Source organism: Orbicella franksi, chromosome 13 (assembly GCF_964199315.1).
Source record: "Orbicella franksi chromosome 13, jaOrbFran1.1, whole genome shotgun sequence".
Classification (NCBI taxonomy): domain Eukaryota; kingdom Metazoa; phylum Cnidaria; class Anthozoa; order Scleractinia; family Merulinidae; genus Orbicella; species Orbicella franksi.
The window spans coordinates 18,069,735-18,093,434 of record NC_138157.1 but is presented as its reverse complement, the minus strand read 5'-3'; the positions used below and the strand labels follow the sequence as shown (position 1 = coordinate 18,093,434).

Genomic DNA, 23,700 nt, shown 5'->3' with positions numbered 1-23,700 from the left:
GTACCTTTCCCCACAGGGGAAGCTTTGCTTACAACGTTCGTTCATAATGTTTGGCCTCCCAGAAATTTTGTCGTTCTTCAAAACTAATTTTTGCTTAGATATCACACCGTTCTAAATGAATGAATAACCTCTCAGTGAAACAAAATCAGGGGGTTTTTTGTCTACTTTTCTTGTACCACAAGGGAAGGCATTAGAAGATTAGGCATTAGAAGGTCTAAAATTGACAGCACAGTAGTCTTGTGGTCTGCGTGTTGTTTAGATATCGTCAAGGGGGTAATCTGGTTGAATTTTTTGAAAGTGGTTTGAAAGTTTAGTAGCTAATTGAGGGGTGTGGATTGGGTTGCGGGGGAGAAAGGATGGGAGGGAGTGGGGCATAGAGGAGAAGTAACTCTATTAACTCCATGCTTAAACAGCGGTCCTGATGATTGAAATCCGTCTTTTTTGTTTTGAACCACAGATACTTGAATGGCTTTGGTCCGCTTCAAATCGGAGGCGTGGAGAACACGGTGAATGATGCAAACATAAACTTCAAAGGTTTTGAAGGCTGCATCCGAGATATATACGACAACAACAAGATGTATGATTTGCTGAATCCACTGCTTGAAAAGAACACAGAGTTAGGCTGCAAGCTTGACAACAACCTGTGTCCAGACTGTAATGATCAGGGATATTGTGAACCTTTGTGGACAAACAGCATCTGTGTGTGCGATCTTGGCTACACTGGGCCAAACTGTAACTCCAGTAAGAGATTTTGAAACTGTTACAGAGCCATCTAGTGTTCCCTGATTTCCTTACTAGTTCAGCAACACTCTTAGTTACTCTGGTAAACATACTGATACGACGAATTTGTGGTGACTGTCACGTTAGTTACTGCAGTAACGCGTTGAACATTGAAAAAGATATTTCCTTAATTTGCCTGGGTATCAAGACTTACTAACCCGTTGTCATGGAAACGTCTGGCAACTTTTGAATGGATCGTGTGAAGGAGATCTGAACCATTTACTTCCAAAATTGACATTTCAACGTTAAAAAACTACACTTTGCGTACTCTTTCCGGTGGTTAATCGGTTGGATTTTGAATTTCGAGATGTATGATGAGTTTAGTAACAGTTTTGGTACAAACTAATTCAGTCGGAAGACAGCGCTGGACTGTGCACCGTGCCTTAAAGGAGCTCAGTCACGGTATTTTGAGTTATTTTGGCCACATACAAAATTACCTTTAAATGGTAGGAAACCTGAAAATAACAGTTTAATAAGATAGAAAAACACCAAAGAGATAATAATAAACCACAAAGGAACAAGGATGGCTAAGGATGGAGAAGATTAACACGGATTCCAAACAACGAATTTGAAAAATTGAGGCTTAACTTTTCAATATGCGGAAACGGTGACTGAGCTTTTCGTTTGTGGAACTCCCTGAGAGTTAGTTCTTATTTGAAATCCAAACAATTGTGACATTTCTTTCTTTTATACTACGCGAACCGCATTTGTTTTCTAATGAAAATGTCCCCAAGAAGTAGGGAATTACGTGCGTGTTTTCTAAATAAACGTGTTCTTATTTCAATAGGAGCGAATGCCAACTGGTACAAGGCAAATAGTTTCACCCAGTACCGGGTAAAACAGTCCAAGAGGAAACGCCGTGAACTTATTCCTCCACCAGTGTCTATGGCAAATGAATTCTACACCAACATCGCTCTGCAAGTCAAGATCTCGCCCAATTCTACCAATGTGGTCATATTCTTGGCTTCGAACAGCTTGGGAACCGAATTTAACAGAATTGATGTAAGAGCTTCTTTTGTGATATTGGAGAGATTCTACGGACGTACCTATGTATTCCATAGGGGACTTTCAATGTAATTGTTACAGTAGACAACATATTACGATTTTGGTGCCCACGTTAATCTTCATTATTTTTAAGAACATTTGTGCTGGACGCCACTTGGATGACTGTCTTGTTTAGCACCGAAGAACCGCTTACTCATCCACCCGCTTTTATTTTACCCCACAGTACGAAGTTTTTCAATTCAATTTTAATTTTATTTTATTTTCTTGTCTTGTCTTACATATAATTAGAAGAATTCCTTGCCCCCGTAACTAGTTCCAGAACTAATTGAGACTGGGCAAGAATTTATATTAAAAAGGAAAGAAAGAAACAAGAGTGATAATTTACAATAAATTAACGAAAGTTACAGGTAAATAATAATAAATCGTAAAAAAATGCGCACATTCACAAGCGACAAGATTATTGTTATTAATAAACTATGTTATTTTAGAAAACTTTTGTATCAGTTTGGAGATTTCAGTATAGTCATCTTCAGATTGTAACACATCAAGGAATAGTTCCTTGATTTAACCTTCCTTGGATACATGGCCAACAGTTTTCGCTCACAATTTTCCTTGCAGGTTAAGAACGGTGTGCTGCGTTACATCTTCCGACTGGGTGACCGCATGAAGATCCTAAGCATTCCTCAACTGAACGTGACAGATGATGTATACCACACTGTGGTAGTCAAGAGAGAAGGCAACCGTGCAAGCCTTCAGATCGATTACGACGGTAAAGTGGAGGGCACCACGGGTGGCTTACACAAACTGCTCAACATGGGCGGAGGAAGTTTCTTCACTGGTGGCTTGCCTAACGTTACTGAGGTACGGTTACTCACACTTTCAGGAGTTTCATTAACGTTTTCATCAGGAAGACAACTGGTTTTCACAAGCGGGCAAAACTATGTGAACTGAAATTCTAAAAAAGAATTTTAACCTTCTCTAGATGGTCAAACCAGGCGGGCAAAATCGCCCTCACAACCGGTCGATTTGCTCAGTGCCCGGCCATAAATAGGCAGGGTTGTTCGAAAGCCGGTGAACGTTAACCCAAGATTAAAAGTTAACTGAAGTGTTAAATTTTGTTTTTAGGATTTTTTTTTCACTGTTTGTGTTTTGTGTAGTTTGATGTTACTCTAGCTCAAAACTGAAGGGAAACAATATAAACAGAAAACATCACCTGAACGTTACAAATCTGAAATCATAATTCTCGCTAATCCTGGGTTAGCTTAAACGGGCTGTGGACAACCCGGCCCAAATCAGGAGAGGAAGAAGGACAAGTGAGTTGATCCTCCATATAGACTAAGGAAATCTTACACAATTCTTGGTTTCGGAAGTCTCAGCAGGGTCAAGATTTTAGATTTGGATTTTGGATTTTGCTCACGTGGAGAGCCAACACGGCTTTGCATACATTTTCATCCTCCACTAAAACATCAACGCAACGCGCGTGTTAGCATTACCTCCTGAAGAACTGGGTACCATGTCCGAAATAACTTTAGAGAGATTGCTTTGATAATAAGGTCTGTATGGGGGATTTATCCTCTCGCCCATAAGGGATCTCTTGTTCGAAACTAAGCAGTCGCATTATGTCTAATACGGCGGCCATTTTGAAGTCTATTGTTTCCAGTAGCTATTATCGAGTGCTAACACAGTAATAGAAATAAGTCGTCAAATAGCAGCCCCATTGTGTCCTATTTTGTTGCACGTATTTTGGGCTGAACTAAGACTTTCTTTTATTCCTACCCCAGGTCAGAGTCGTGGAAGCCTTTGTTAACAGCGGCGGCAACGCTATCTTACGCACTGCTGACGGCAACATCATCTCGAGCGGGGTTGGAGCTGGATTAATGGGCTATGGCTCGTCTAATGCAGGAGTCATGGGTACCAACATCGTTGTTGGTTCCAGAGGACAGGTTTACACCTCCAGCGCCTTCCTTAGCATGGCCCGCTTGAGAATACGAGGTGTTGCAAGTGGGGGTGTTTCTAGAGGTGGTGGCAGGGTATTTATAGGACAGTCTGAAAGAAATGTTAATGTCAGGGTCATACAAAAGAGCATGCAAACGAGCGGTAAATATGTCGTAATCAGTTCAGCCGGAGGCGGTACTGCAGTGGGTGCCTCTGGCGAAGGTGGGGTGTCTGTTGGTGGTGTTGGCGGTAACGGGGCTTCTGGTGGTGCTGGCGAAGTGTCCGGTGGTGCCTCTAACGGAGGAGTGGCGTCCGGTGGTGCTTCGGGCGGAGATGTAACTGGCGGAAATACGGTATTAGGAAGTGCCTCCTCTCTTAGTGCATATGGCGAACTGTCTGCATATGGCAGTGGCATATCTTCATGGACCATTGGGGGTGCCACAACGGACGGTACTGGAGATATCGAAGTGATTGGAGATTTCGGAGGTGAGTGACAAGATTGTGTTGCTGGATCTTTAATCCGTACTTCTCTATTTAATCCCTAACCTATTTCTTGACAAGTGAGAGTTTGACGTATTTGAAATCGTCTAAGAAACACGGGGATTTTCTTGGCAATAAAATGAGTAGTAGATATTCGACATAATACACTAATACTATTGCGGACTGTACTCCCGAAAAAGCCATGGAAATATGCTAGACGTTTTTGGCAATTTCTTTGGCCAAAACTGCGAAATTTATATCCTTTTCCTGGAGAGAATGATAAAGGAAAATTTACTGCGATGATCATTCTTCACTTTCATCTACAACCGCAGTTCAAATATGAATTATTTCATATATACTTCACCTTAGAGGAATAGTGTCGATAAAGGTCTACCACGCTCCTGACGCGTTCGAATAGGAACAATAGAAGAAGCGTAAGCCCCATTGCCTTTTTTCCATCTGCTTTTGTTCGTGTTATTTCGCTACTTCTGTCGATTCAAGTCATTACAGAGGATACCTTCGTAAGTGCAGTAATTTCTGAACGCCTAAATATGATTTACCTCCAGGCTGTACTGCATCAAACAACTACAATGGTGTGGATTTGGATAACGATGGCTCTATAGAGGCACGACGGCAGAATGTAGAGTTCGGCTGTCCATGTTCAGCAAGTCGCTGTTTAAACGGCGGCACGTGTGTCAATGCTGTACCTCCTTATTGTCTGTGTCCGCCTGGCTGGAGTGGACGAAATTGTGAGGTTATTGTCACAGCGCCCAATCCAGGTTTGTTACCTCTCAGTCTTGAGACGAGTGTTTTCTTAAGGGGCTCAGTCACGGTATTTTGGTCATGTACTAAATTACCTTCACATTGAAGGAAACCCGAAAATAGTAGTTTACTAAGATAGAAATGGTTAAGGATGGAGAAGATTAACACGGATTACAAACGACGAACTTGAACAATTTAAGCTAAAAATTTCATGATTCGTGAGGTAGCTCCTTTAAAAGTAACAAATCCAGACTCTGGTGCTGTCGTGTCGAAAATGAAGGGTTTGAAATACCTTACAATTGCGATAACAAGACCCTTCGCCCACCCTAAGTTACTTCCTCCCTCCTTCACCCCCCTTCATCCACCCCCCCCCCGCCCCCACTCCCCCCGAAAAAGGAAAATTCCACTGATCAGTTTTCTCGTAGGAGTGAACCATGGGGTGGTTAGGGTGGTTAATTCCACAGTAGTGTGTTGTGTTTACGTGCAGGTTGACGTTATATAGTGCGTTGTTAAAGCGTCTCCACCTTGTTGTTTTTTGTTCATAGGTACACGATCCAGCCGATGGGTGAATCCCGCTGTTATCGCCTGCGTCCTGGTGATTATCCTGGCAATTTTGGCCATCATCGGCGCCGTACTCCTCAAAAGGCGACCGCAACCTACCGTTGTAGCGGTCGTTGAAGACGGACACGTTCACGACAACGTCAGACCGTACCACGACGAAGGCGCTGGCGAGGAAGACAACTTCAGCTACGACATTACGACGCTGATGAAGTACACCTATGTAGAAAACGGTATCGCGGGCACAGGAGGCGCAGGTTACGGCAAGTTCAAAGATGGAGGTGCTGGTGGCGGCGGCGTAGGCGAAGAAGAGTTTACTGTAGCAGAGAACAAGCCGCTTTTGCAAGGAGCCATGCCCGGTGTAGGCCTCCAGCACGGGGTTACCACTATCACCAAACGTCGTGTAGTACACCCTGAAAGCATTGACGTCAAGCAGTTCATTGACACACGCGTGCTGGAAGCGGACGGGGAGTATGTCCTGTCTATTGACGAGTTGCATATTTACCGCTACGAGGGCGATGACTCCGACGTAGACGACCTCAGTGAGCTCGGAGACAGCGATGAAGAGCCAGATGAGGAAGAGGAGCAGGAATTTGCGTTCTTGCAAGAATGGGGCAGGAAGTTTGACAACCTCAACCGCATATTCAACGAGGAGGACTGAGGTGTAGCGTCCACGTACCGTTTTGTACATAAATAGACTCTACAAGAGATCTCTTAACTCGCCAACACCTTAAATGTAAGCGGATTGTTATGCAACTGAGAATTTTACTCAGTATTGCTAGCTTGCAAGGCAGACGAGAATGCATCCGTCATGTACTCGTTCTGTTGTAGTGTTTGAAAATCTTTGAGAACTTTCAGTGAGTTGTTTCCCAAAACGGTAACTGTACGAGTCACTGTTGTTTGCTGGTAGACATTATTAGTTGAACAGTTCTCAGCGGTTAGCTGTTAAACGACAAATCTTTAGTCACTCTACCGTTGTTGGACTTAACGTCACGAGTAGTTAGGAAGCGTTTTTCATTGGAGCGAAAATTGTACATTGTTTCATAGTAGGGCCCTGAAAACACTAGAGTGTTTGGGCTTTTTCTGAATTTTGTTTGGATTTTTCCTGTCTGCATTAAGAGAAGCATATTTAATTTCCATTTGTCCAAAATGGTAGTAATTTAGGTAAATTTATTCTAGTGCAAGAACTTACTTTGCTACATAAACAGGAGCTACAAACGCTAATGGGAATATCAATAAATTGTCTTTTGTAGGGCGTTTTTTTTTTACAGAATTATCGCGAGCTTTTGTCTTCCGAAATTAGCGGAAAGTGAGCCGATAAACTTGACAAAGATCGCCTCGGACTGGCTTTGCCTCCAGACAATCAACTTGTTGAACAAGTTTGAAAGTTCTCGCGGAACATATTTACATAATTTGCAATAGTCGCGTCGCGTACAATATTGAACTAACTTTTTACATGTGATGTAAAATATTCCTTTAGGATTTTTTCCCGAGATTTTACAAGTTGTGATTTCGTTGAAAGGTAACAAGTAGTATATATTGCTATGTAGAAAAAACCAAGCTGTCAATAAATGGTATGTTTGCAGGAAAAAAGAAACAACTCCCAAATGGCAAATTCTTGACGTTTTACTGATAAACAGTGCTATGCTTTCCAGCGTAATTAATTATTTATTCACCCTAGAGCTGAGCTTATCTCCACGAGCAATTTGCTTTTATTCCAAGTCACAGCCGCTCCTCGTCGTTTTGGATTTGTGTTTGCAAAAGACCCGGTCAGGGAATTATATCATTATCGTAAGGTCATCATATTTAAATAGCTCCGTTTTGAAAATGATTTCTGTCCACACGAAAACGAAAAGCCGGTGTTTTCAAATTTCTTGAAGAGCGTCTTCGGAAAGTTCCGTTTTCGTGACGGATTAGTGTGGACGGTAGGCGTAACCGTGGAAATAAAGATGCGTTTTCAAATTTATCCTGCGTAGTGTGGACTGGTTGGCCTGATTCTCTAATTTTTATAGCCTTTAAGCGGACGTTTAATCGCACGCTCTCTTAGTCCAGTTCTGGCCCTCTCTTTGCCACGCAATGCTAAGAGAAGGTCTTGTCCCCCAGATAGTGTTGCGTGACAGTGAGAGAGCCAGAAACGCTCTTTGAGCTTCTCGTCACACGGCGTTGGCGTGATGGCGGGAAGAGCTTTAATAACTTCTTTATTGAAGGCTGAAAGAGAGGCTGTTGACAATTGTGCTTGAACAATATATCTTTTTCGTCGCATATACCTCAAATAAAGTGCCCGTTACGGGTGCCCTCTTGAGAAGCTAAGGGGGTGTGATCTCCTTTGCCTTTTACGGAGGTTATATCAGAGGTACCGTCCATTGAACCTTCTCACGATAAAGAGCGTATACGGTTTATGGGAATCTTTCCTGTCGAAGCAACACAGTTTATCATGATGTGAAAGATTTGGGGTGCTTACCATTTGTTGGATACAATCAGTAGTTGAGATAGCCTTTGGATAACACTAACGAGCTGGGTTTTTTCCAACACAGAAAAACCAAAGGCTATTTGGAAAAGAAATAGTGTTTCGTTTCCAGAATGATTACGAATTGAACTGTCTGCTTCGTGCCACTTGGCACATAGGGCCGGAACATCTTCTCTCCACCTCAATATAAGTTCCTGGCTCTGTGTTCTTGGTCCTTTCTCTTGTCACAGTCCTCCGCCAGAATGATTACGGTGTTGGTTAATTTCGGGAGACCTTGGAGTTTTAGAATGTGTTACAGGGGAAGATAGGGTCGATTTTTCATTATTACATGAAAACATGACACTCCTTTTCGCTTGTTTGCTTTGTAACATGATAACCATGACCGTACATTTCAAGCTCTATTTTCGTAGGAAGCTGAGAAACAGTTGAAATGGTGCACTGTACCACATCTGTCGCGGCAACTAAACTTGTTGGTAGATACTTTGCCACTGCGTTCACATCATAACTTAGCACGGAAAGGAATATCTTTGCAATTTTCCACACTAGGTTGTCCTCAATGTCGTTCAGCCAGTCAACTTTCAATATGTAACACATGTTTATTCTCTTTTGTTTTCGTGGCAATCATATCTGAACAATTTGCCCAGCTACAGAACATGTTTACGTTACCAGTTTTGAACTTTACTACGATTACATGTCATGGCCACTCTGTAAATAGTTCACCCCTTAAAAAAACGATTCACGAACGAAGCCAAAAAAAAATGTAAGAGGCAAATTTATGAGATTTCTGGTGCAATAAGTTTGACGATAGACAGCCTTGGAACCAACCTTGCTTAGAACCATAAGGATGGGAAAAGAAAACACAGTTAAATCAGTTGATCAGTCGAACGTTCTCGATTGTAGGAAAAAAGATCTTACAGATTGGGCGCGCCCATCTTGGGCGTGCAAATACCCCGCATCCAAGCCGAGTCTCGCATACCACTTCTTTTCTCGAATCCCGACCTAGAAATCTAAGCAGTTGACCTTATGTTTTTTTATCAGTTGTGAGGTTAATCTCCCCTAATCATTAAAGATCTTCCCCATGATCAAGCCGATACCTAACTGACTCTGTGAGCTTGTTCACACGAACTCGATGGTTTTCCGGCGTCTAATTTGCATGATTTTTTAGCCAACGAAACCTAAGGTGGAAAAGCAGAGTCAACATTACACATCTCCTCTTGTTCCCTCAAATTATACATCTAAAAAAAGTAATTGAATTGTTTAACGTTGAGCACATTATCTCTCGTTCTATCACTTTGCCTTTGTATACCAAGAAACCAGCTTTCACAGATGCTTCAGTTTTCTCTACATTTGAAATGTAAGGGAATGAAATTTAACAAAATGAAACTCGAACGGAGAGCACTGGCTGTGTAAGGCGAGGTACGAAGTTATGAAATTAAAAAAAAAAGAAAATAGGGAATCAATTAAAAATTATTTCTGTTTTTCATCATTGCTCGTCTTACATATTTCAAGCTTTCACCGGATGACTGGCTATCTTTTGTTTATCGCGATAGATACACAGACAGCTGTAGCAGATTGTTTAGTTATTCCTTTACCTCTTATCGGGCTGATCGCTGGCAGATCGATGTTTTTCACTTTTATTTGGTAATACTGAGTACTTTCCTATGAAGTTAGGTTATTCGTTTACTCAGTTTTACGTCAAACGCTTTAAAACCTTACTATTAGCGTCTTTAGGTTTTTATATTTAGAAACAAGAAGCAATTTTGTTATCAAAGTCAATCCAGTAAGCGCTGGATGTTTTGAAAAAATACGCGTTTTTATTTACCAGTTAGCAGGTTAATAACCTAACTATTACCTAAGACCTGTTAGAAGCCTCTCTTCGCCCTTACAATTTATACGATTCCTAATATGTATGCTTCCTGAGAACTTAACGCTTAAGGCAACTCAAAAACCCTGTTGTTATTCAAATTGTTAAAATTGTAATCTGGAAACTTTGCGTCTGATAGAAAACACACGAACTCGGCATGTGGTCAGCAAGTACTTAATACTACAAGCTTTGTTTCAATACAATTAAACAAACTTCGTGTACTAATACATGGTTCTACCGAAGGAGTGTCGAAAAATACCCTGATTTTGAAATATGTCATATTTAAAACAAGTCAAGGCCACTGAAGAGTTGAATTGGGAATTCTTGATAGGTTATCGAAATTCAAACTTCAGATTTTAAACATGTCAAGATTGAAGATTGAAGAACAGCTGTTCGAAACGATGCATGCGACGTTACCATTGGTTTCCGAATTACCTCGAAATTAATTGACGCTCATTCCCGACCAATCAAGCCCAACAATAGACTGGGTGTTTTTCCCAGAGCCGACGAGCAGCGCTTTTGAGAAATTGACAATATCAAATGTAAACTCGCACAAGACGCTTTGACTGGAATATTCATTGTTTACAAAGGCTGAAATTATCATTACAGTGGCAAGATTACTGGCAAAGAATTAAGCTTCCCTTACGAGCACGCAGTGACCAACAGCGAATCGCCTTATCGCCAAATCTGCTTCTTTACAACATAATGAAACTGTTTACTACCACGCGCTGGATCGGTTTCATCTGCCAGTGCTGTGTCATTCGCTGAAATGCTCGTGATTCAATTGGAAGAGACGGATTCCATAGCCGGGTTTACAACGAAGAACAGATCTCTGCGGCAATCGTCAGCGATTTATTATTAAGTTTTCATGAAGATCACTTTTTAGTCGAGCTTGTGGCTGGAATAATATTTTTCGCTCACGGGGTAAATCTCGTTGTCTGGCGAAAATATGCGACGAACACGGTTGTTACCACGTGCAAGTTCCCTGTCAAACTGGTATGTACTGATAGCGTTTATTTACTCTTCGTGCTTCGTTCAGAATGTAGCAACATTTAAAACTGTTGAAGTATACGAAGGTTTGCCGCCCGGCAGTTCTATTTTGAACTTGAAACAAAAACCGGGCATTATTTACTCGCTTCACCGGGACTCATCCACCGCGGACAGTTCAAGTTTGTTTTACATAGACTCGAATGGAGTTCTTACATCAAAAGTAACTTTAGATCACGAAGATGAGAGAGGGAATGTATTCGATTTACTGGTAATTTCGCGGGAAATCTCGAGAACAGAGGGTGGATTTGGAAGCATCGTGCGTGTTCGAATTCTCGATCGCAACGATAACCCACCGAAGTTTCCCAAGGATTTGTACACTTGTTCTGTGGCTGAAAATAGCCGTACTGGAACTTACGTTCAGGGACTCGAGAGCGTTTTTGCTAATGACTTGGATCGTGGAAAAAACTCTGTACACAAGTACAGCATTGTGGCTGGAAACGAGGCGGGAAAGTTCGATGTCGATTTCCACGAGCTTGCTGGTGTGAAATTTTTACGCCTCAAAACTAAGGCGCCTATTGACAGAGAGGAAACGCCGTTTTTTGTGCTGACAGTCCAGGTCGAAGACGGAGGAAATGTTTCACTTTCAAGCACTACCCAAGTACGAGTCAACATACTTGACGAAAATGATCAGACCCCGAAATTTGAACCACCCGATTATTCCGTGGCTGTCAGTGAGAACGTACCCGTGGGAACTTCTGTTCTGCAAGTGAAAGCTTCTGATGGCGACACCGGCACAAACGCTGAAATTTATTATTACTTCAAACCTGAACACGATTTTTTCACCGTGGATGCTCACACAGGCATTGTTGAGACAGCTTGTGAATTAAATTTCGAGAAGGGGAATTCCTTTGATCTAACAGTGTATGCGGTGGATCGGGGCAAAACTGCTCGACAAGCGAAAACTCTTTTGCGAGTACGCTTGGTGGATATAGCAACTTTCCCTCCTTCGCCTGGAGCTGTTTCTTCCAAATTGGCGCCACCTGTCTTCCACAAACACACGTATTTCGTAAGAATCAGGGAAGATTTTCCGGTTGGAGGTGCAATTGTTCGGGTGAATGCACACCAGGGAGGCCTTCCACAAACGTTTGATAGAACGTGGCGATATATTATTCTCAACAACGCTGCAATTAGCGGATCAGTTTTCTACATTAACCCTCGGAGCGGAGTTATTTCACTTCGAGAACCCCTAGATTATGAGAACAAAACTTCCTTTGAGCTTACAGTAAAAGCCGAAGATGAACAATCTAAAGACTTGTACGATTCACATGCGCGGGTGGTGATGGTAATCCAAGATGTAAGTGAGAATTATTTCGCGCCAATTTTCTCTGTTTCGACCTCGGTGGTGTTCATTTCGGAGAATGCACAACAAAATTCCCTCGTTTCAAGAGTTTCAGCTACTGATGCTGATGAAGGTATCAATGGAAAAGTTACTTTTACAATCACTGGAGGTTCAGGACTGGGAAAATTTACTATTGACCAGAACACAGGGAAAGTGCAATCGCTCGTTCGATTCAACAGTGAAATGGATTCCCAGTTTGATCTGCACGTGCGGGCGAGCGACCGTTCAAAACAACCGCTATTTTCGAATTCATACTTATTAATTAAACTTCGAAATGGTGGACAGAAAAGGCCGTTCTTTTACAACCCACAGCAGCTTGTTCATGTTCGAGAAAACAGTGAAAAGGGGACTTTTGTGGCTCTGGTCCGCGCCAAAGTACGATCTCGAAGATCGAACATCGACAAAGTTACGCAGTATTTTATTTCAAGCGGAAATGAAGCGGAACAGTTTTCGTTGAATTCCACTTCAGGTAGGAGTGTTATTGTTTAAATTAAGCCTCGGTGTGATATTATAAGTAAACAAAGTCTGGAGAATGTTTGAACTTTTGAAACATGCAAGCTTTAACTATTTCTCCCTCTTGGGCTTCACGACTAAGCCAGAACTCGTACTTGACTGTCCTCGATGGATAAAAAAATACAGCTTATAGTAAGCTTCTTAAATGAACCTTGTCAACCGTAAATGATATTTTCATACATAATTCACACATCAGAAAGCAAAATTTGCGCCCCTTCATCACCTGCACCAACTTAATTGAGAAAAAGATATTAATCATTCAAACCTGACATTTTTTTCACTAAATCGCCGCAAGAAGGCAAATGGATTTCATTATATTCAGTTCTTGAATGGTGCAGTACAGTACTCATTATATATCGTCTGCTCCATTTTACGTGTACGCAGAGCGATCGATCACTTCTTTCTCTGCATGAAAGCACAATAAACCGGCAAGTAAAATATTTTATTTAAAAACAATAGCGTGCTTCAATTTGCAAGATGTTGAGTGTCTAGATAAACATTTTATTTCGAAAATCGTTGGTTGACAGGTGGAAAAAGTGCACAAATATAATACTTTAGATCGAAACAATTTTTGCATGTTTTCGAAAGCTATTGGTGGGCAAGGAACGTTTTAAAATGTAAACACAGCCCGCTTGCGAATACAAATATGCGATTCAGCTAAACCCTAAATTGAAACATAAAATGTAAAGCCTTTTTGTTGGATTTTTACGATCTGACTCGAATTAAAAAGCTATTAAATTTTAATTAAACATTCTCTCAAACTGGGTCATTACTCATAACGTTGGCTGAAATATTGTGGGGAATAAATAACATTCAGACGATTTGCAACAAATTTGGATCCTTTCTTTTGGAAATTGACAAAATATTGCAATAATCATTATTCATGTTAATTTTGGTGGGTTTTCAAAAGGCTTGATTACCAAAAGAAACCTTTTTTTCATTTCGTTTTCATTATGGTCTTTGAGACATTATTAAATTATGGAGATATCTAAGATAGCTGCAGACAGCCCTTGGCTATTGGCTGATTTATTAGTCTGTCTTGTTTTATAAATAATGTGCATTATCATGATTTGGAAAAACCTTTAAGGCTGTTAGTATTATCTTTTCCTTTATTTGCAATATTTATTCTGTTGATAACAACTGGCCATAGAAGAGTTGACTCAATGAAGATACTCTTCCCTGCCCAGAAATGGAACCACAAGCTGAAAAACAATTATTCCTGCCAGTAAAATTATTGTTATTGCAAAAAGCAAAGACATGCAAGATTATTTAAATGAACATTAGTAGGCATAAATTTAAAAAAAAATTTCGATGAGAAAAAACCTTCATGTAAATTATTTATGTCAATACTGATATTTAACACTGATAAAAAACTTGTCATTTTGTCATACATATGAATAGAATTTCTGAAATGTCTAGCAATATTTCCAGAAAAAGGGTTGCATTGACAAAAAAATATCAGATCTCTGGGAATGATGATGTATCACTGCCTACCAAATTCTTTCTCTCTATCTTATAATTTTTAGAGCCCTTGTTTTTTCTTTCATAAACTTGGGAAAATTAAATGTTTTGCCTGCATGAAATTAATAACACATCTTTTAAGATGACTTATTTGAAGAGGGAGGAGATAGTAATACTGTTTTTATTTCCTGGAAGTATTTCAATCTGGCTAACTTGACATATTTCAATGAATTTTTATTAGACATAATCAAATGAAAGACACAGTATAAAACACTACATACTGTGTACAGGTGTTCCATGATGTGTGAAGTGTGATTCATGTAAGTAGTATTTATTAGTGTATCTCAGACACAAAGGAAAAATTTTATTTCCGAGGATTGTTTCATTAGACTGAGTAGGTTTTTTAGCAGACACTGCACCAGATGGGGTGAGGCCTTCTCAGGTTACTTCATAGCATTTTTGTCTTTCATGCAACCCTCCAGTTTGCCAACACCTTAGTATTTTTCCCTTGTCAGAAGAGGAACTATGAGGAAAGTCTAACCAAAGACCACAAATTAATCACCCTAGCTAGGCTTGAATCAGGGTGTCTTGACTAGGAGGCTGAAGATCTGTTATACACTTTTAACCATTTCTTCTTTAAGTTAGTTTTGTTTACTGTGAACATTTTGCAAGACAAGTTCAATTTTGATATCACTTTAACCCATTGACTCCTGTGCCGGCCGTAGCTGGCTGTAACTGGCCGTGATGAGCCTTGGCCCTTCTTCCACTTCTGACGTCATCACCTTTGACCAAAATTGGCATCATCTATTCCCAACTTCTGCTGGAGGAAAAGATCTTTCCAATGATACCCAGATCAGAGTGATCAGCCCAATGGAGCCTGAGACATGCACAAAAATGCTCAAAAAGTTCCCTGAAAAACTCAGAACAAAAGTTCCTGCTACTACACATGGCTACTCTATGGCAAAAATTGCCTGTCTTGATGATGCTTTCTTAGAACGTTTTAAACTGGACGCAAGCCCAGTAGAAGGTCAATCACTGCAGCAAAAAGGAAAGAAAAGGAGAAAAAGGAGAGGCGAAAAAAAAAAATTGAAAGGCCAAAAAATTTTGATTTCTGTGCATGCCTGAGCGAAAATGTCATAAAACACGATGCTAGTGGAAAGAAAGGCATGCTGTCATGTTGCAAATGCCTTTGCGAGTAGATTGGAGCTAATTTGGCCCATATCCAGCCTGAAAATCTCCAAAATGTCCAAAAATGCATTTTTTGGCAAAAAGATCCAGGAGTCAATGGGTTAATCTGCATTTCGTATTTAGTCAGGTGTTCTTGCTGCATAATTTCGTCAAAATTTAATAACTATAGAAGTGCTGTAGAACCTCGCTTCTTGGACACCTGCTGTTTCTGTCTCTAAATCTTTGTTGTCACTGTAATTAAAAGTATATATCTAGAAAAAATTTAACTTTTATCAAGAAGGTACAAAAGTAATGAGAAAAGGTCCAGCCATCTGTTGATGTTATTACCAGCAGGGGCAGATTTAGGGGGTGGGTGGATTGGGCGGCTAGCCACCTCCCTCTTGGTGAAGCAAAAATTGAAAAAAATAAAAAAAACTGAAAATGATTGTGATTATTTTGGCAGAAATAAAGGCAAAAACTCTGGACAGATACCTCATCCTAATTTCTAGTTTGTGGCATTGGTGTTATTTCTGGAGTATCAGTTTTAAATTAGGTGTAAATTCTGACAACTTGCAACACTTTGGGAACACGCTACATTGATTCTGCAACCCCAAAGTGCTAACCAACCCCCCTTGGAAAATCCTGGATCTGCCCTTGACCAGCACTGTTTATAATATTAAAAATGATGTACTCCTTGATATTTCTGTAGCGAATGTATTGGTATAGTGTTAGTTACTGGAGTTTCAAACAGTCTTGCATTGTTGTGTACCTTAAACAAGTATTGCACTGGGTTATAAGGTTGTTCAATTTGCTTCTTGTTTCCTTTTTCCTTTTCCAACAGGGATCATTTCAACTACAGGGTCTCTTGATCGTGAAAGTAAAGATCGTTACATCCTTGATGTTTATGCCCAGGTTAAGGGAGCTCCATCATCAACAAGTTCACCATTTCAAGTTGTTGTCATGGTTTCTGATGAAAATGATAATAGTCCATCTTTTGAAAAGCAGGAATACAAAGTGAGTCATGAGAGTTAATGAACTGTTTCGAAAATATCATATTCCCATGGCAGGTTCTTTAGTTTGACACCCCACCCTCCCAAACCCTCTGAAATTTCCAGTTGAGCTTCATACTTTCTGTCAAAAGTTTTGGCATCTGTACTCCCCTCCCACTTGGAATTTCCAGTTGGAGCTGAGCAACGCACTATTTTTAGGGAAGTTCTAAGTGGAACCCAGACTTCCAATGGGTGATTCCAGAAAATATCCATACCTATACCATGGGTGGCTTTTTGGAATTCTGTGTGCAAGGGGGGCTTCTTTGAACTGCAAATCCAAAGGCATGGGGGTACTTATGATTGGAATTCCGAGGGCATGGGGGACAGACAAGAGTGTGAATGCACGATCGAAGTAACAACACTGCTGACGACTGCAGAAAGCAAGATACAAGGCAAGCATCAATTGATCATGCATGTGTTCGTGGTCATTTTCAGACGGAAACTGATAAAATCTAGGTTGTACATGGGGTTCCAGAGGCCTTGAAGATGATGAATTTCTTGTCAGATTAATCATTTGAGACTAAAGTCCATGCTTGCTTACTATACACCAAAGGTATATATATTCATAAGGAAACCGCTGTAGTGGCATCTGATTGAGTGAATATTGTTGGCAATATAGAAGATAAATTAGGCAGGATTTGCCCATGCATGTTCTTATCTCCATAGTAATTAGCATACAAAACAATTGAAATTTTGCACTAGTTTAGTTGAAAACTAGTTGCAAAATTATGACTGAAGAGGGGGAAGTTTTAGTGTCCGAACATTTAGTCATGAATGCATGAGATCATATCGGGTACAATTTCAAGCCCTGTAGACAGTTGTTTGACGGGCAATTATGAGCAAAAACCTTCCACAAGAGGAAATTATATGTCTTTCAAAGTCAATAAAATCTCGCTTGAATCCCACAGGTGTCTGTCACTGAAAATATTGGTCCCATATCAAACTTGCTTTGCCTAGCCGCTCATGACCCTGATTCTGGCCAGAATGGAAACCTCACATATTCTATAATCTCTGGCGATGACCCATTCTCCATCAACCCAGTACTTGGAGTGTTAACAGTCGACAAATCTTTAGACTATGAGAAGCAGTCATTGCACAGACTTGTCATACAGGCTGCTGATCATGGCGTACCCAGTCGAAAAGCAACAACGAAGGTTAACATTATTGTGCAGGATGCTAATGATGCTCCTGTATTTTCTCAGAGTCACTATGAAGGTATGTGGTTAGTTAGAACTTGCTGACCGTACAGTTACCTAATTGCCAATGTTTGAATCCATGCATTGGTACTCATAACATTAATGACATGCTAAGACAGTAGATTACCATACTATTGTGTGGTTCTAGAATAATCATAGCCACCCCAATGAGGAGAATTGGAAATTCCAAGGGACACCATTGGGGGGGTGGTCGTCAGGAACAAAAGCTTTCAAGGAATGTTTGAACCAAAACTGGAATTTCCAGAGGGATTGCGAGAAGGGGAGTGGGGTGGAAACCAAAAACCTTCTGTGGGAGGGAAATGGCTGTTTTGTAAACATGAGTATGGTCCAAAATTGTACTTAACACATATGTCTACATGTTATGTTGGAAATAATTAAATAAAGACAAATTAAACAATTTTTCCAGTAGCAGCCTACAAGCACAGTGTCATTAAAATGAATTCAGTTTTGGTGAGAGGTTGTCTCATCCAACACCGTCACTTTTAAGTCAATCTGTGGGGTACTACATGTTACTTCTAGGGCAAATATTATCTTAAAATGTCTTGTTCATGGCTAAAATAACATCCTTGTCCCTCCTCCCTTCTTCTGGTTGTATCCTCTGCCCCACGTGCAGGGGTTTTGTTGACGATTTGAGCAGGAGAGTAACTGGATTTCTCAGGCGGGTAAAACTGAGCTTCTTTATAAGACAAGCGTTCCTCTAGGTGATCAAACCAGGCAGGCAGAATCATCCTCACAGCCGGTCAATTTGCATGGTGCCCAGCCCTTAATGAAACCCCCGCACACTTCACCAGGAACTTAGTAAATAACTTAGGAAGGCAGCTTTTTAGTGCCCTAACATGGTAACCTTACCATCAGCAAACAGGACAATCATCAATTTTGTAAATAAAACGTACTGTGTTAATGCTAAATGTATTTATGATCTTGCTTGTTGTTAATCTGTTGCTAGCCGTAACATATAGTATGGAAATTAATTTTCCTAATGCATGCAATTAACTGTCTTATCTCTCACATGTCTTGACTAGCTGGTTGCACTAACTTCATCTTGTTGTGTAACTAACCAACTTAATTCCTTATGTAACGTGTTCTCTTTTTTTCTTTCTTAAACACATTTCTACTGATTCATGCTGATAACTTAACACATGATTCCTCTGCAATTCAGTAACAGTCTTGGAATCTGCCAAAATCGGAACAGATCTTCTGGCTGTGTTTCTTGTAACCGATGAGGATGCGGCTGTGAAGGGTAACATTAGCCCTATGTTTTCTGTTCTTTCTTTGGTTCTCTTCTCTCCTAAGTGTTGATTTGCTTTCAGACACGGACTCAACAAAACATATAGTTGTCTAACTGACTAGATGATGTGCACAGACTCATACTGCTTGAACTGACATTTCTAAATCTCTCTAATTCTTGTATGAACTCGACTTTAGTAACATTTCAGGAGCGGATCCAGGATTTTTCTTAGAAAGGTGGGCACCACTAAGGAAAGGCGTAACTGACTGGTGAGGTAAACAAATTTTAAAAGCGAATGCGAAGAAGAATACTTCATCTCGGGGGGGGGGGGAGGGGGAGGCGCATCCCCTGCACCCTCCCCCTAGATCCACCCCTGCATTTCTAAGTGTCCTAAGTTGGAGACATTAACTTGCACAGATCAAACTAATGACAACTCGAGTTGAAAGGTGAATGGTTCCCTTGACCATCTGCTTTGAGTTATGTTTGGATGAGTATAGAGTGATTACTATACTGCTTAACTAGCTGACACTTGAAGGCTTCAGCTGACGTTCGTTACACAACAACAGCTAATAAAAGTTGAAAGAAAGTTTCTGTGAAAGGAAACTGTTTAGCACTGGAAATCCTGAACTCAGCTTATCTTTTTCTCAGAGTTTGTGCGCCGAAAAAATCCAAACATCCTTAATATTAAAGACCCAATGAGCTACAAGCAGACTGAAGCTCTTAGGTTTTTTTTCTTCTTTTTTTCCTTGAGTGCGAATTATCATAACATATTTTGATGACTTACATGTCTCGTAGAGACACTTTTTTCAGAAGATGTGTTGCTACTCTCTTTGTGTACTGACTCACGTTCTTGTGGAACTTAAAATGAAAGTGACCTTGTTTTTGAGTGTTTTTGGTTGTATCTTCTCCCAAACTCTTCAGGAAACGCGTGCAACACACGCTAACCAATCAGAGCGGAGATGACTTTTTGACCAATCAAAAAGAGCGATGAGTCGACACATCGACGCCGCTCGGAAGCGGTCACCTTTTTTTCCGCGCTGTTTACTGGTTTCTTTTAAGATTTCCATGGTAATTTCCCCTGCGATGTAAGCGGACGGATCTTGCAAGATACTCCGTTGTCGTCAAGGTTACAGAAAGGTTTTGGCGACTGTACAATACTCACAGGAACACGTAATCACAGCAACTTTGACAACTTTGAATCCAACTTAAGGGAAGTACTAGGCCCGTATTGAATGACGGGTAGCGCTACACGGTACGATACTAAACTTATTAACTTTCTTAAACTATACCACTCTCTAGTTTGTATTGTGCCTGTGGACAGGTGCTGAATTACAGGTTACTCTTTACTGTACGGTACTCAATTTAGTAGGTTGCAGAAAACATACATTGCTAGTAAGTGTTGTGTTGAGCGGAGGTATTGAATTACATGCAGGTAACGCTTAACTGTACGATACGCAACTAACTACCTTGGAAAACTATTCCTTGTTTGTATTCTGTTGATGGGCGGGTACTGAATTACAGGTACACTACGTGACTTATTTAACTTAGTACCTTGGAAAACTGTATTGCTAGTTTGTATGTTCATCTTGAAATACTATAATGTAGCCGGGCATCGGTGGAGCATTGAAAATACTTGATTTGTTATTGTTCGGCCTACGTAGCAGCTACCTGGGAGGGGAGAGTTGGGTCCCAGGAGGACAGATTCGTTAGCCATCCTTACACATCTAAGTCTTTTTATTGACATGCACAAAACCCTATTGCAACCTGAGACCCTTTAAGGGTTCAGTTTCGCACCAAACAAATTGACCAATCAGGATCATTTTTGTTTTAACCGGAAACCAATTAGAGCAGACTCTGTCACAGATTTACCCAGAGCTTTTCGTCAGTCATGCGCAAAGAAAAAGTGCTTCTTGGTGGGGAAGTGATCGCCATGGCAACTTTTCGCACATTACATCGCGAGTGCGTGCATCCGCTTGGCGACTGAAAAGTTTAGGCTTGCCCGTAACGTCTTGGGTTGAATCCCGCAATGGCCGGGGGTTCACCAACCTCATTAACCCCTATTTGAAAAATGTTTTTAATTGTCCACCGATGCTGAACATATCTCTCAGAAACCAACTTTCCACTGACTGTAGACATTTCTGCCATTTTTCTCCCAGTGAGTGTGCTGGAAGATGCAGACGTGGAAGGTACAGTAGCCGTGTTAGAAACTTCAGATCAAGACCGAGACAAGAATGGAAAGTTCACGTGTGACATGGAAAATATGGACCTGGATACAATGGACACGTTCACTGTCAGACGGATTCCTGAAGGATGCGCTCTTGTCCTGCTGGGATACCTAGACTGGGCTTCTGCTAATCAGTATTCCTTTTCGATTCGCGCCACAGACGACGCAGAGGCTGCCCAGCGAAAGTCTGCCGTTGCTTCCGTGACCGTCAACGTTCAAGACACAAACAATCACGATCCTGAGTTTCTGCAGTCGTCTTACTGGGTGTCGTTACCCAACGACGCCAGCATGGGCGCGACTGTCTTGACAGTCAACGCCCGCGACCTCGATCAGGGTGCAAACGCTGAGATAACATACAAACTTTCAAACGATGTCTTTTCCATTCATCCGACTAAAGGCATCATAAAGCTCAAACAAGGACTGGGCTCCCTTACGAACGAGAAATATGAATTCTCAGTAAGAGCGACAGACCAGGGTACACCCAACAGACAGTCCGCCGTCAGCGTCACGGTGTCAGTTCATGCGCTGTCTTACATCCCGCCCAGATTTCTGAGGCCAGTTTATCGCAAGGTCATCAGTGAGAACTTCAAAACGGGCGTGGCACTGTTAACGGTACGCGCGCAAAAGAGCATGGGCTTAGGTAGTTCTATCGAGTACTTCATCGTGGGTGGTGATCCGCTGAACCAGTTCAGCGTGGGCACTCGCAGTGGCGTGCTCACTCTTAGAAAGCAACTGGATTACGAGCGAGTCAAACAGCATGTCTTGGTTGTGCGTGCGGTGCAGAATGGACTCTCACTTGACACGCCTTCACTTCCAGTTGAGGTAGGCATAAAGACGAGACATTCCTACACTGTATTTACGTCGTTTCCATTTTAATCTGTCGTGTGTTATGTGGCTGTGGACCGGGCTTTAAACAAGCTACGTCACAGTTTGCGTATCTTCAAAAGTTGAGCCTAATTTTTTCAAGTTCGTCGTTTGTAATCCGTGTTAATCTTCTCCATCCTTAACCATCCCTGTTCCTTTATGGTTTATTATTATCTCTTTGGTGTTTATTTATCTTAGTTTACTTTTATGTTTTAGGTTCTCTTCAGTTTATAGGTGATTTTCTTCGTGGCCAAAATAACTCAAAATGCCGTGACTGAATTCCTATAAGCTATGAAATAAAATAGTTATGCGATGTCTTCTCATCATTTACCTTGAATATTTCAATAGTTTAACACTAGTGACGCTTGTTTTTTCCAGAGCGTATCAAATCGATGACATCTGTAACATCAGTGAGCAATTAACATCTTTCGCGATATACCACTCGACAGCATTGTATAACAAGTCTCTTTGATGGGGGCAAAATATGTTGTACGGCTTTTCCGATAAGCTGAACCCACTTACCTTCTTTTGTGATAATTCAAGGTATGTTATTTGAGTTTAATCTGTTGTAATTCTGTCTTGTTCTCAGGTTAAAGTGATCGTGAATGTTACGGATGTCAATGACAATCGTCCCCGGTTCGCTCTCCCCGTGGACCCGCTCGTTATATCAGTGGATGAATTTGAACCCCCAGGGATTCTGGTGACTAAAGTCAAAGCGTTTGATAAAGACACTGGCAACCATTCGTCTGTCACTTACACACTTAACGATAAATATTTTCACATCCACTCCTATCTGGGGATTATCACGACCAAATCTGAGTTGTATTATTCCCAGGGCAGCTCGCGAACGTTCGTTGTCACGGCAACCGAATCGACCCCTCCCAGACGAAGCGCTAAAGCGAATGTGGTGGTCATGATCAACAAAGCGACCCCACCGCCGCGGTTTTCCCGTGAGGAAGTGGCTGAATATGTGCCAGAGGACATACCCGTGGGGAATTCTCCGGTTGAGTGTGCCGCCAAGAGTCGGGTCACGTTGAAATACTGGATGCCAAGTGGTAATGAAGCAGGCCATTGGTGTATAGATACCACTGGGAAGATTCGAGTGAATAAACCACTCGATCACGAGCAGCAAGATTCGTACCACCTCAAGATAAACGTAGCGGATGATCTGAGAACCCATGTCGGTCCAAGCGTCTTGCTGAAGTTAAAAGACATCAACGACAACGTACCCGCGTTCAGCTCGAGCGCTTACAAGTTCTACGTGTCGGAGAATTTACCCGAATATCACACAATAGCTGTTATGTCGGCGGTGGATGGCGACAAAGGCTCGAATGGCCGAGTAAAGTACTCAATAGCGGGTGTGGAGGATGCACGAACAAGCGACAAATTTCACATATCAGCCAGCGGTCATCTAATGACGACTGAGGTGCTATTGGATAGGGAACTTATGGAGAAGCACGTACTTGTGGTGCGCGCGGAGGATGATGGGAAGCCATCGCTAAGCAGTGTAGCGCGTGTTACTGTCGTTGTAACAGATGTGAATGATAACAGCCCTGTGTTTGACACAGACAAATTCAGGGCCAGGGTTCCAGTTGATGCTAAAGTCGGGTCCAGGATTTTTGCTGTGGTGGCGTCGGATATGGACTGGGCTGAGAATGGTCTTTTGAGGTATATTCTAGTGAAGCGTGCTGCTCCGCTTTTTGATGGGTTCCCTTTGATTAATTTGACCAATCCAGT

The 23,700-nt window shown here is 41.4% G+C and overlaps 2 protein-coding genes across 2 annotated transcripts in view; both read left to right on the top strand.

The window, feature by feature from the left end:
• The window catches only part of LOC145465772 (protocadherin-like protein), a 32,862-nt gene extending 25,742 nt beyond the window's left edge, over nucleotides 1-7,120 (top strand). Inside the window, exons 13-18 of the mRNA XM_081449529.1 lie at nucleotides 458-741; nucleotides 1,568-1,782; nucleotides 2,404-2,646; nucleotides 3,567-4,206; nucleotides 4,767-4,979; nucleotides 5,508-7,120. Coding sequence (XP_081305655.1) covers nucleotides 458-741; nucleotides 1,568-1,782; nucleotides 2,404-2,646; nucleotides 3,567-4,206; nucleotides 4,767-4,979; nucleotides 5,508-6,181 — 2,269 coding nt within the window. The 3' untranslated portion in view covers nucleotides 6,182-7,120. The remainder of the gene's footprint in view (nucleotides 1-457; nucleotides 742-1,567; nucleotides 1,783-2,403; nucleotides 2,647-3,566; nucleotides 4,207-4,766; nucleotides 4,980-5,507) is intronic.
• Nucleotides 7,121-10,269: 3,149 nt separating this feature from the next.
• Nucleotides 10,270-23,700, top strand: part of LOC145465771 (protocadherin-like protein) — a 36,720-nt gene continuing 23,289 nt past the window's right edge. The window contains 5 exon segments of the mRNA XM_081449528.1: nucleotides 10,270-12,709; nucleotides 16,223-16,395; nucleotides 17,339-17,645; nucleotides 21,032-21,921; nucleotides 22,553-23,631. Coding sequence (XP_081305654.1) covers nucleotides 10,801-12,709; nucleotides 16,223-16,395; nucleotides 17,339-17,645; nucleotides 21,032-21,921; nucleotides 22,553-23,631 — 4,358 coding nt within the window. The 5' untranslated portion in view covers nucleotides 10,270-10,800.